We start from the raw sequence: 13,186 nt of genomic DNA, 5'->3' as shown, positions 1-13,186 counted from the left end.
ATATACTGTCATAAAAAACAAAGACAGCATAATATTTTGTTAAAAATAAAAGACATTTTATTTAATAACACTCTGAATACACTTTGTGCAAATCTAGTCAATAAATTAAAGAAAGCTTAACTGAGTTTGTGAATTCAGTTCACTGAGTAAATTTGCATGCAAGTTAAACACTCCCACACTTCATTTTAGATGGTGAACTCATGTGCTGCAGTAGCAGACATAATTGTGGAAGAAGCATTCTCTCCAGTGTGAGGAGCAACAAGAATGCATCTTCTAAAATGGCACTCACTATCAACAGTTTGTATAATGCTTTGTATTAAGAGTAACAAATTAGGCAATATCCAACATTGTGTGAGTGGACATCTTCTCTCACTTACACCCCTACTGCCACATCAAAGTGCTCCAAACACATGAAAACATGTTAAAATGCTCCCACCGCATTCCCCACAAACAAACCAGAACACTGTACCATCCTCAAATACTTCAATTTTCCTCTGCAGTCCCTGCCAAAATGTTGATAGGAAGTGAAATGAAAATGGAGGTATTTGGGGACCCATGTAGTTGCCTACCCCATTTTAAAACCGTGTGGTGCTTTTTGAATCATGGGACACTTTATTTTACTCAAACAAGACATTTTTAATCAATTACAGTTGGCCTTCCATTTTCAGTTTCGTCTTCTATGGATTCAGCCATCCACGGCTTGAAAATATTCCCCAAAAATAGAAATTCCCAAAAGACCTTGATTTTAACATTTTTATCACCAATTTACTACGCCATTTTATATAATGGGACTTGAACATCCACGGATTTTGGTATCTATGGGTAGTCCTGGAACCAAACCCAAGCGAATGCCAAGGGCCCACTGTACTTTAACTCATCACATGTTGTAACCTTGTTGATAAATGTTAGGTTCTCTCCCCCAAATACAAGAATCCTTCTTTCAATGAGAGAAGTCATGATTATTATGCGACTGTGATGCTTTCACAATATCTTCTAGCTAGAGAACTCAAAAAGCTTAGTAGCTGAGATTTCTTCCAAGAGTACATAAAAATAAAAAAAGCACCCATCTTTGTTACATTTCATATATTTCTGAAATGATCACAATATGCTAGAGGAAACCCTTCACATTAAAAAAAGAATAAATATAAGCATTCAAGTTAAAACAGTCTTGAAGATACAGTGGCTCTTGGGGAAGAAAAATATATTCTTGTTATCTTTAATTTCAACAGGTTGCATCCAAACTTACACAAAGCAGAATTCTGTTCACTGGGGAGAGGACAAGAAGATAATTCTCACTAGTTCACTCACATCATTGCAACTCCCTATGCCCTTTGAAAATCTCTTCTGAAGTCTTGAGGAGAATTTGTCCTCTCCACTCTGAACCATGAAGGAGGTGGCCTTGGGGACTTCAGGGGAAATGGGCAAATAAATCTCTCACCTTTGCTTTCTAAGGGGGTATCCACTGGATCCAAGCCAAAGTGTGCTCTACAATTTATTGGAGGGTGGGTTTGCAGCTTTGTGGTGGTGCACAGCCTTCTGGTGCTGGGTTCAATGATATTAAGTGATTGTCTTCTTCCCAAAAGCCCATAGGAACTCCGTGGATTTTAGGAAGAAGCAGGAAACAACCAGCCAATGGATTTAAATTTGCTGGCTGGTGGGCAAGTCTGAAGTAGGGTGGAGTCTGGTTGAATTCTTGATTTAGGTCAGGTGCGGCCCTATATAAGTAGCTCTCCTGCGGGCTCCAGAATTTCATCCCATCAACTTTCCCTCAGGAACAGTGAGCAGGTGATCATATTTTCCACTATTTTGTAGGTGTGATATTGTATGCTCCTTTGTCTCACCTTGACAGGCATTTTGACATGGGATTTGGATCCAGGAATTTCTTTTTTTGGCTTCACATGCTATAAATTATGAAGTGGGTCCCTTTAAGGGACTTTGGGGCTGTTGGCAAGCCGGGTCACACCCAGTTTATGGGAGTCTGCCTTGACCACACACCCTGGTAGCAAGGGTATGCTGCTTTGATTGCCTGGCAAAAAGCGGGATAGAAATAAAAAAAAATATTTTATTATTTATTTTATTAGTGGCACCTGTCCAAGTGGAATTTCACACCTGTCATCCCAAGAGTCACCTGGTAAGTGAACCCGGGCTTTTCAGTTCATTCACTGCCAGGTGGGTTGGTTGATGCCAGAGCCATGTGAACACCAAACCTACATGCCACTATAATCAATAAAAGCTGTGGCCTACCTTGTTCCAATAAATATTTGTATCTGTGTTTTGTGTGGATAAACAGAGCAAGATTCACTGCTGAACATGCAATAGCCCTTTCAATTACAGAACAAGAAATCTGGATCCATCCCAAATGAAAGAGCACAGTTTTATTCCCCATTCACACTACCCAGCCATGGCATTGGGATTCAACTTTGATTGCCATTGCAACATCCTTAAAAATCCTGGGATTTACAGTTCAGGAGAGGTGCTTAGAATTCATTACCAGGAAACTCTGGTGCCCCACCAAACTGCAGATCCCAGGATTCCATAAACTGTTACCATGTTTGTTAGCATGGAATCATAAATACTATAACTGAAAAGACACTAATACAATATAGTGGGGTAATAACTTTTATAGTAATCTTTAAAGCAAGTTTAGACAACTGTGGGCAATCCTGTGCATTGGGGCAATGGAGGCAGTTTTTACTTTTGAAAAACTCTGCAAGCCCTATGTCCATACAGGCCATGAGGGCACGTTCTCCATGTTTTTAGACCGGGGTAGGCAACCTGCGGCCCGGATGCGGCCCGGCAAGGCCTTGGGACCGGCCCCAGCCCAGTCCTGCCGCCGATTGCCGCCGGAGCCTTTGGCCTCTCGCGTGAGGGAGTGGGGGCTTTGGCCTATCAGGAGGAGGCAGGCAAGGGGGGGGGAAGCGGCGGACAAGGGGGGCAATTGTCTATAGAAGCCTCAGAAACATGCATTTATATTAACATTTTTTTAAAAAGCAGCAAATTGTTTCACGTGTCCTCCATTTTTTATATAAAAAGTTTCCTCCATTTGAATATTTTGTCCTACATTTGTCCCGGTTTATTTATGTGTTTAATTTTTTTATAATTATTTAATTATTTATTTTTTTGGCTTCGGACCCCCAGTTGTCTGAGGGACAGCAACCCGGCCCCCGGCTCAAAAAGGTTGCCTACCCCTGCTTTAGACTTTCCTGGGCTCAGAGGTATTATTTCAAAGGGGGGAGGGGTTGACTTTTTTCTGGTTTTTAAAACCAGAGGTCAACTTTTGTTAAGACAAACAACTGTATGGCAAAGTCACATATACACACATTTTATTCAGAAGTAAAACCCACTATGTTGGATCCAGATGTAATCATAATTTGATACATTACAATAATAATTCAATAAACCTATTGAAATCAATCAGATTGAAGTTAGCCAATAGGCCTACTGTAAGCATGACAAAGCTGGGAATCAACTCAATGAGTTCAATGTGAAACTTCACTGTTGCAGAGGCAGCCTTTGTCATATTTCCCTTTCCCTCACGTCTTTTCTGTTGCTCATCCCCTCACCTGTCTCTCTCCTCCTATTACTAAAAATACTCCCAATTCAAAAAAATCTACCAGTTCACCAAGTTTTGAATTATTTATGGGGGAAAATTATGCATGGAGCCTGGGAAGAAAATATATTGGCTATTTTAATGCAGGGTTCTTAGAGGACACACAACACAAGTAATTCCAGACTTTACTACATACTCTGATCCATCTCCACAGACATAAATGTTTATCCAATTTAACAAAGAAGTGTGCTGAAAAATCTTATGTTCCTTTCCTCATCTTTCTGTGCATGCTGAGAGCATTTCCAGACAGAAGGCTCCTCAAACTAGCAATTAAAAGGAACTATATAACTATTCTGTCTTTTTCTCCTGAACAGAACTCTTAAGTTTTTTTTAAAAAAAGACAGCAGAAACAGTAGAGGAAAAATTAGGGAGGGTTGTAAGTGGATTCCAATGATATTTGACGAAGCCCACATAAAATTCAGTGGAGGAGCCAGTGCCATAGCATGACAAAAGTCCTATCTGGAACTGCTCTGAGTGAAGTCTTTGTTCTTCTCTATTTGGCAAAGTTCATGAACAGAAACTGCCCCCACCAACTAAAACTCAGATTTTGATTCATTTAGGCCTGGGACTATACAGTTTTGTTTTGTTTTCCTGGTTTAAAGAAAATGAGTTGTAAACATTTCAAAATCCCAGTTGGTTTTTGATTCCCAATTGTTCTTCGAAATTAAATCTGAACTCAAAGAGGTTATTCTATAGATTAATTTATTCATATTAAGTGGTCCTAAAACAAGAACCACTGCTGATTTTATGAACAACAATCCCTGTCTCCGTTATAAATAAGTTTAAATAGCAGTTCACATAACATAGCATTTACATTTTGGATTGAGAGTTGTATCAGCTCATTTAACTAAGTCCACAATCCTATTGTGTTTGCCCAGGAATAATTTCTATTGCTATCCATGAGATTTATTCACAAGCAAACATGCATAAGATTGCAGTGAATTTTAATCATTGTCATGCAGTAATTCTATGCAAATTTACTCAGATGTTTAAAATATTCTTCAATATTGTAACAATATTCAATGGGATTTAGGGGTTATACAGACTACTCCGAAGGCACAGCCTGCAACTGCCCCTTTTCACGCTGGATCAGGGCCATGTCAACCTCATGCTGCGGTCCCGATGCAGCCTTGCGAGGGTGCCATAGCTGCGGTGGTGCAGCTATATGGCACCCCTTCAGTGCTGCATCAACTGGACACAGTGCTGGAGGTGCATCATGATGCTGTGTGCTGTCTGGAGTGGCACACAGCATCATGGCGCTCTGGGAACAGAGTCAGGGCATGCGTCATCAGGACACTGTGCCCCAACTCCGCCCACAGGCCAGCCTTTCAGGCCGGTCTATATAGCCCCTTATTCACCTAGACTAGCTAGAATTGTGGCTTTAAATAAATCAAATAACTTACCAGGTTTTCAAAACAAAACCCTAACTGGTTTGTAACTCAACATTTCTAGGTAGCATTATTAATATTTTTTCCACCCAACCTTTGCATATTGTAATTTTAAATTCAATTTATTTTTCAGTGAGTACAGCTCTCAATGAAAATTAATAGACACTTCCCAATAAAAAACAAATTTAGGGAATAGTGCTTTCCCTTGTTTACAGTGGAAACAAAGCCACTTAAACACAGGGCTTTTCAGATCTAAAAATTTTACAAGAGTTTGAAACACTGCTTTCCCAAAGCAATTTGTTCCTGCGACCCATTGTGGGCATTTTAAAAGTAATTTGTTATTATTGCTTCAAATATTCTGTTGCATTATTCATTTTGCATTGCTTGTTAATTTTGTTAATTTTCAGTACTTTAAAAAATGCATGATTGATAAGAGAATGGCATAAACCTTGAAAAATTCCTGTCAAATAGCTTTTTAAATGCCATTTTAATTGCAACTTTAACAGTACAGTAATTAGAAAACATTACTCCTTTAACCAGTAAAACAGTGTTGCTTGAAATGTTACTCTGTCTCATCCACATTACAAAATGGGTAACCAATTACAGACAGGCACATTACTTGCTGCCCATCAGTTCCAAGCTCTAAACCACACTCTCCACCAACAGACAGAATGGGGAATCTTTGGCTGCTCATTGGAGTCAAACTACAACTCCCAATATCATGTATGAATGCTCAGAAGTTGCTTCTTCCTGCTATAAATACTGCAAATAATTTTTAAGCAAATGTTGTAAACTAATGGGAGAAGGAAGGGCTGAATATATAGCTCTGTGAATATTTAGCAATATTTATTTTTTTCATTCATGCATTCTACCTTTCTCCCATGTTGTAAGACAGTTTACAACATGAATTAAAACAAAATACATATTAAAACCAATCAGTGATGACACTGAAGAACAATTTATACAGATTAAATTAGCTATCATATTGAAACCAAACAGAGCAGCTTTAAAACAATTTAAAAATATAACAGGAAATGGGGGAAGGTAAAACCCACCCTCCTTAAAAGATATCTCTGCAGCAGCCAGTTCGTGGCCAACCTATCAAAATACAAAGATCTTTGCCTGTTGGTGGAAGGTGAGCAGAGAGGGAGCCAGGGCTTCTTCCCATGAAAGTGAATTCCACAAACTGGGGGCAGCCACTGGGAAAAGCCTCTCTCACATCCTAACAAAGCATGAACAATCTGAGCATGGGTATACTTTCACACATTTACCTGGTGCATCTTTTAAGCTTGCAGGGTTAATTACCTTTTCACCATGTTCAGTATCAGAACTAAGCATTTCTGGAATGTGGATTTATATGACTTGAAACTGGTAGTGGCAAAATTGAGGACCTGAAAAGCACATTCTTTCCATTTGTTGGATACTATGATGTTATAATTATTTACTCCAAGTGGTGGAGCTCCACTAGACCCCCAAGCCAACTTGGCATTTTACCCAGCTGAAAGCCACGAATAGCAATTCTGAGATGACTCTGACAAGTGCTGAGTTTCTGGATCTGAGCAGAAATCTATCATGTACCATGTACAACAGAGTTTAATCCTGGCAGTTGCAGAGAGTGTAAAGATCCAAATGGAATGAAGTTATTCTCACTGCTACTCTTTACTCCAGGAGTGGGAATCATGTGGCCCTTCAGAGGTTGGTGGAGGGTAAGTCCCATCAGCCTAGCCAGCTCCACTATCATGAAGAATGCTGGGGATTGCAATCTAATAATATTTGAATAAACTCAAAATTCCCACTCCTGCTTTACTCACTTATAGCCCTTGCAAGTTCATGGAAATTCCTCAGATGGGCTACTGATAAGTGAATTCATTTCAAGTCAGACTTTTCTCCCACCAACAGCTCCTACAAGTATGCAATATTAAAACTTCACATAGTATTTTGATTAAACCACAAACAAACCACTGTGGTTCAGCAAGAAGGATGTTTGGAAAAAGGAGAATCAGGCTGAAATATTTTGTTCATTAAACTTGACTTCCAATCTCTTGTGGCTGAAATTCAGAAAAGGTTGTTGTACAGTTGTGCTATGGCCCACTGAGTTCTTGGGGAAAACAAGTGGGAAAATGTGAATAAATAATAACCACATCTGATCAGTGAAGTTGTTGTGGGAGCACCAGGCTAGGGGAGATTATATTCACAAAAACGTAATTTTGCAAATGTATCCAAAAAGATACTGTCAAATGGCTTAAATTTAATAATTACTTAAAAGGAAATAAATACTAACACTTGAAATGCATTATTCACTTCACCCCTCTCAGAGGGCTCACTGTGACTACACTGTTCAGTCTAATAAGCCATAACTGAGCATGAAGTATTTTGTCTTTGAGACAGCTCCAACAGAGAAGAGCAGCCTCATTTCTCTTGGGCATGAGCCAGGTGTTGAGTTTTGCATGGGATAATGCCTGCCTGAAGTGACTTGGAGACTTGGTGTAAGTCCCGTACAGACCTGACAGTCCACTGAGCAAGTTCCTGCAGCACCTTCATGCCTCTCATTTTCTTCTCAAATAAGCCATGTTTACCAGTGCCTCTGGTACCTTCCAGTTCTCTGGTAGGCACATTGTGATTCAAGATGACCATGAGTTCCTCCAGCTGGTAAGCCAGTGCAGACACTTGGAGCATGACCGACTGGATAGATTTATGGAAATCATCATCAGTAGGTGTCAAGTTGGATCTCTGCTCTTCCAGGATTTCATCCAGCAAAATCTCAAAAGCCCAATAGGCTTTCAAGTTAATTCCCAGCCGCTCAGCATCTGAAATCTCACTCCAGTGTTCAGTGTCAGCTACAGGTACACCATCAATTGAGTCAAGGCTGAAGTTGGTGTCCAGCCCTTGCTTCTCAGCCTAAAAGGATAAAGATTGAAAAGAGGTAATGGGAAGAGAATGGTTTTCAACATTTTCTGGCATATATTTTCCCCCATTTCAATGCAACATCACCCAACAGCAGTTCATCTTGTGCACAAAAACTGCCTATAAGAGTCATTGTGGTGTAGTGGTTTGAGCATTGGGCTACACTCTGGAGATCAGTGTTTGATTCACCACTCAACCAAGGAAACCCACCCTGTAATCGATTCACCTTAGGGTCACCATAAGTCTGAAACCACTTGAAGGTACACAATAACGACAAAGAAGTACAGTCAGCCCTCTATATTGGCAGGTTAGCCATCTGCGGATTGAAGCATCCACGAATGGCCCTGCCCCATGAATCACAGCACACACCATGGCTGTGCCAATGTGGTTGCTCACATGTTTTGCATCCATTGATAATAATGGGAGCTGAGGTGCCACACTTTTTGCTATCTGTGGGGAGCGCCAGAAAGGAACCTCTGCAGATACAATCAGTTCTGTAGTTCCCTCAAGACATTTAAACTTGCATGAAATCAACGAGTGCCTGACAATAGATCAACTACCACACTTCCCTTAAATAAGAAGAATCATGGCCACTATGAGAAAGCTAGAAGTTAATTATTATGGTCAATCCACAAAGATCTGATGAGAGAAGTATGATAGAGAAAAGATATACAAACTAACATTCACTCTGTGTGTCCCCTCAACATGCCTTCTTTTATCAAGAGTCTTCCTTAAGGAGCATTTCATAAGATGTTGTCTTATCCCAATCCTAGAGCTGGAAGAGACCACAAGGGGCATCCAGTTCAACCTCATTCTACCATGCAGGAATACACAATCAAAGCACTCCCAGCAGATGGTCATCCAGTCTCTGTTTAAAAACCTCCAAAGAAGGAGACTCCACCACTCTCTGAGGCAGCATATCCCACAGTCAAACCGCAATTACTATCACAAAGTTCTTCCTAATGTTCAGGTGGAATTTTTTTTTCTTGTAGTTTGAATCCGTTGCCCCATGTTCTAGTCTAGAATAGCAAAAAAAACAAGCTTGCTCCACCGTCAATATGACATCCCTTCAAATATTTATACATAGCTATCATGTCACCTCTTAACCTTCTCTTCTCCAGGCTAAACATACCCAGCTGAGTTTGTAGCATTATGCGTAGTTTGAAATCCTTGAAAGGGCCTGGCCCCCCCCCCCCCCCCGTTTTTCTTGTACTGTACTGGGAAATAGCTTCAGACTCTACTGCTGGATAATAGTTGAAAAAGAAGCATTCCTTTGGTTTTTTTATATGCTACAGATATACTATTTTATATCTAGTCCTGTATTTAAAATAGTGAACAAACAATTTAGATAATAGCTGCCTTGTTAAGACAAAGACTGCTTTATTTCTTTCTTTTCCCCCAATTATGGAACTGGTGAGCTTTTGTTGTTGTGTGCCTTCAAGTCATTTCTAACTTACAGCAACCCTACGGTGATCCCATTACACAGTTTTCTTGTTCAAAGGGGATTTGACTTTCCCTTCCTCTGAAACTCAGAGACTGTGACTTTTCCAAGGTCATCCAGGGGGCTTCTGTGGTTGAGTGTGGATTCAAATTCTGGTCCCCAAAGTTGTAGTCCAGCAGTCAAACCACTACACATGCTGGCTCAGCAACCTTTACCTAGGATGGAAATAAATGTTTTACATTTTCAAAAAAGGAGGATTAAACTTTTCTGCATTTCTTCCTCCCAGTATTCATAGAAGTTACTTAAGATGGAAGATATAACCATTCCATCATCTGTTAGACAGAGCAAGGAATGGGAATCCTGTGGCCTTCCAAATTTCCTGAACTACAAATTCCAGTAGCCCTAACTTCCATAGAAAATGGCAAGGAATGATGGAAACTTCACTCCAGCAGCATCTGGAAAACTACATGATTCCTACCTCTGTGACAGAGGCTCGTGTCAAAGTCTGCAGCTCCCTTTTCTTTCCTTGCATCATGCAAACACCATGCCTTCAACATCAACCCCAACTGAGTCAATGTCAAATCAGTTACTAGCCCTTCTCTTTCCTACCCTCCAACTCATTTTTTTTGTAACATCCAATGAAAGTCTCTGGAAAGTTCAAAAATTTACAAACTGATGTGAAGTTTTAGAAGTTCTGGTCAAACTTCTATTTGCTGCTTGTGCATTAACCTGACCATTTAATGAAGAGGCTATGAGAACAGATACTAGACAACATTTAGTGTACCAAAATATAAAACTGTAGAGGCATAAAGTACAAATCTGAATTCAAAAAACCCAAGATAACTGGAGTAGATTTCTTGAGAGTTTCACAATAACCCTTTTTAAAATACTGTATTGAAATGGACTAACACATCTGCCTCTCTTAAAACTTCAAAAAGGAGGTGCTCATCAGAACGGTGTAGTGGGCAGAGTGTTGGACTCCAGGAGAGCAGAGCTGCAATTCCCACTCAACCATGGAAACCCACTGGGTGACCTTGGGCAAGCCACATTCTCTCAGCCTCAGAGGAGGGCAAAGGCAACCCCTATCTGAACAAATGAAAGAAAATTCTAGGACAGGTCGACTTGAAGATAAGAACAATTCTTGTAGTTACCTGAAGTTATGAGAGCCAACATAGTGTAGTGGTTTGAGTGCCAGGCTATGACTCCAAAGATTAGGCTTTGAATCACCGCTCAGCCATGGAAACCCATTGAGTGGCTCTGGCATGTCACATACTTATAGCTTTAGAGGAAGGCAAATCCTCTCTGAACAAAGCTTGCAGAGAAAACTGTGACAGGTTCATCTTCAGGTCTCCATAAGTCAGAAACAACTTGAAGGCACACAACTTGAATTTATACAGTTACCACAAGATGGTACTACTGTATATTATAGGGACAGTATAATTCCACATCAGTTAATTTCTCTTTTCACCCCACAACTTCAGACAGGTATACCACCATATGAAGTTACTCCTGATTTCAGCTCAGTCTAGACAATTTGGTAAAGCTGGCAAATTTACTTACCTTGATAGACTGCTCCAAAATATTCCTTCTAAGAAATCAGTTAATAGATTTTGCTCACACATGTGGTTTGATGGATTGTCACCAGATTTGCAACAGGATGGGTGGGTAGGTAGTATTTGTTGCTCTAGGTCAAATCTTCCTTATTTCATTGATCCTCCTCATCCACTCCACAATATGTGGCTCAATAGGATTGCTTGAGTTATCTAGAGCTATTTGTCCTGCCCTTTCCTTCAATGAAGCACTAGCTGGATTGTGGGTGGATAAATGGGCAGGTAGGTGGATGGATCTGCCTTTGCACAGAGAGTGGGCTAATATATATGACATGTTGCCCATGCCAGTTATATATTCTATGCAACAGCGATTTCATCTCTTGTTGAAAAATAACATTTTAAAAACCAGATTTTGAAAGGGAATGGGGAAAGGAGGACTCAAAGGCAGTCATCCGATCAAGATTAGACACTGCACCAAAGAACTGGATTTAACTAAACACAAACAAAATGAGTTGGGGGGGGGGGACGGGACGGACACTTAACAGTTTCAAATTGAATAAATTAAGAAAGATGCTATGTGAACAAGGTTCTAACCTATCCACAACAAGGTATGCTTATATCGCTCTATGATTACAAATCAAACAAGGGATTCAGTTTAAGCACAACAGGGGTTAGTAGCACTAATAAGTCCAGTACTCTTTTCTTGAGGGCCATTTTCCCTCTCACTTTGCTAAAGCTTTTAAAATGCTGAGGAACTGCATGATGTAGTGATTAGAGTCCTGGATTGGGACTTGAGAGAACTATGAAACCCACCTTGGGCACCCTCAGCCTGACCTGCCTCACAGAGTTGTTATTTTGAGGACAACATGGAAACAAGGAATGTGCATGGGAGAAAGAAGGAATGTGACCACAGCTGATAATAATAATAATAATAATAAACACATCACACAAGTGTTTTACTCTCCCCCCAAAATTGAAAAGTAACCTCCTCATCTAAGAGACCAAAAACAGAATGCACCTTCTCATTCATCTAAATAAAGTGCCTGGAATTTTGAAGCTGTAAAAGAAGAGACAGACTAAGGAAAGGCTATGAGACATACAGAAAAAACAAAAGACTTACATAGGACTCAAGAAGGGTACTGACATCCGAGCGCATCTTTCTCAGGAGATGTACAGTGGGATGGCAGAGCTCATGGTGCTGGGAGGTCACAGGCAGTCGTTGTGTTGAAGCCATCTCCCAGTCTAGCTGGCCGAAAGGTGACAGTGTAGCGGAGGTACACACTGCTCACACAGCTGGGTATCCACCAGAGTCCCTTGCTCAGCTCATGCATTCCAGACCAGTAGAGAATTCTCCACTTGTGCGCTTGGCACATCTCTCTCTCCCACCCTCCCTCTTCCATCCCCTGCGGCCTGAGAAGAAACTACAAATTCCTGGCAGTGGAGCTTAACCCTTGGAGATTAACGGGAGCAACCTTTTCCCAGCTCTAACACCTACTCTATTCTTACAGGCTGTGCATAGCAGTTGTCTGCTCCCACATATTACCCTTTCTCCCCCTCTGGCTTGCTTTTAACCTCCCCTTGTCTGCTCCCACATATTGCCTTTTCTCTCCCTCTGGCTTGCTTGCATCCTCCCTTTCCCTGCATGATTTTCCACTGCTCTGATTTTGATTTGCTACTAGCCAGGTCAGCGTCCTGCTAATCCTTATCAATTCCATGTGACAAAGCTTAATAATTCACAATGAGGACACAAAAGAAACTGAGTCACACCACTGGCTTTTTAAAAAACAGAACTGTGAAATCATTCTACTTCAACAATCTAAAGTATTCAGCACATTTTTTTAGAGGTTGTTTGTAATATGAATCCTTTTAGCAAGGCCTAGTTTAATTGGTGTTGCTGTATTATCCAAATGCTTTCTCCTCTACTCAGAGAGCATAGGACCAACGGACACAGCTGCCAATCTGAACATGCAACATCCCCTTAGGTCTGAATTTTTATGTTTATAAACACATGAACTCCAAGGATTTGAAAGTGTCCTCTTCCTCCTCCCTCCCCACTTGATCATCTCAACAGCCCTGTGAGGTAATGAGTTACTGTTCTATGGTCCTCCAGTGAATTTCACAGCTCAGTGGGGACTGAAAGCTCAACTTTCTAGTTGCATTCTAACATTCTGGCTCAGGCTGCAGAATTGTGTATCTTAATGCAAAGGTGTGTAGAATGTGTCCATGTGAGTGCACACATCTTCAAGTCATCTGTCAATTTATAGCAACCAAATGACTTTTAAGGAAAGTTGCA

At 40.6% G+C, this 13,186-nt stretch overlaps 1 protein-coding gene across 1 annotated transcript; it reads right to left on the bottom strand.

The window, feature by feature from the left end:
* Positions 1–3,130: 3,130 nt before the first annotated feature.
* CNTF (ciliary neurotrophic factor) lies at positions 3,131–12,708 on the bottom strand. Its single transcript, XM_042438319.1, has 2 exons — positions 12,014–12,708; positions 3,131–7,896 (listed from the first exon to the last, which is right to left on the bottom strand). The coding sequence occupies exons 1-2, from the start codon at positions 12,125–12,127 to the stop codon at positions 7,408–7,410; spliced, it is 603 nt and encodes a 200-aa protein (XP_042294253.1). The 5' UTR covers positions 12,128–12,708; the 3' UTR covers positions 3,131–7,407.
* Positions 12,709–13,186: the final 478 nt, after the last annotated feature.

Source organism: Sceloporus undulatus, chromosome 1 (assembly GCF_019175285.1).
Source record: "Sceloporus undulatus isolate JIND9_A2432 ecotype Alabama chromosome 1, SceUnd_v1.1, whole genome shotgun sequence".
Classification (NCBI taxonomy): Eukaryota; Metazoa; Chordata; class Lepidosauria; order Squamata; family Phrynosomatidae; genus Sceloporus; species Sceloporus undulatus.
This window is presented reverse-complemented; position numbering and strand designations above follow the sequence as displayed.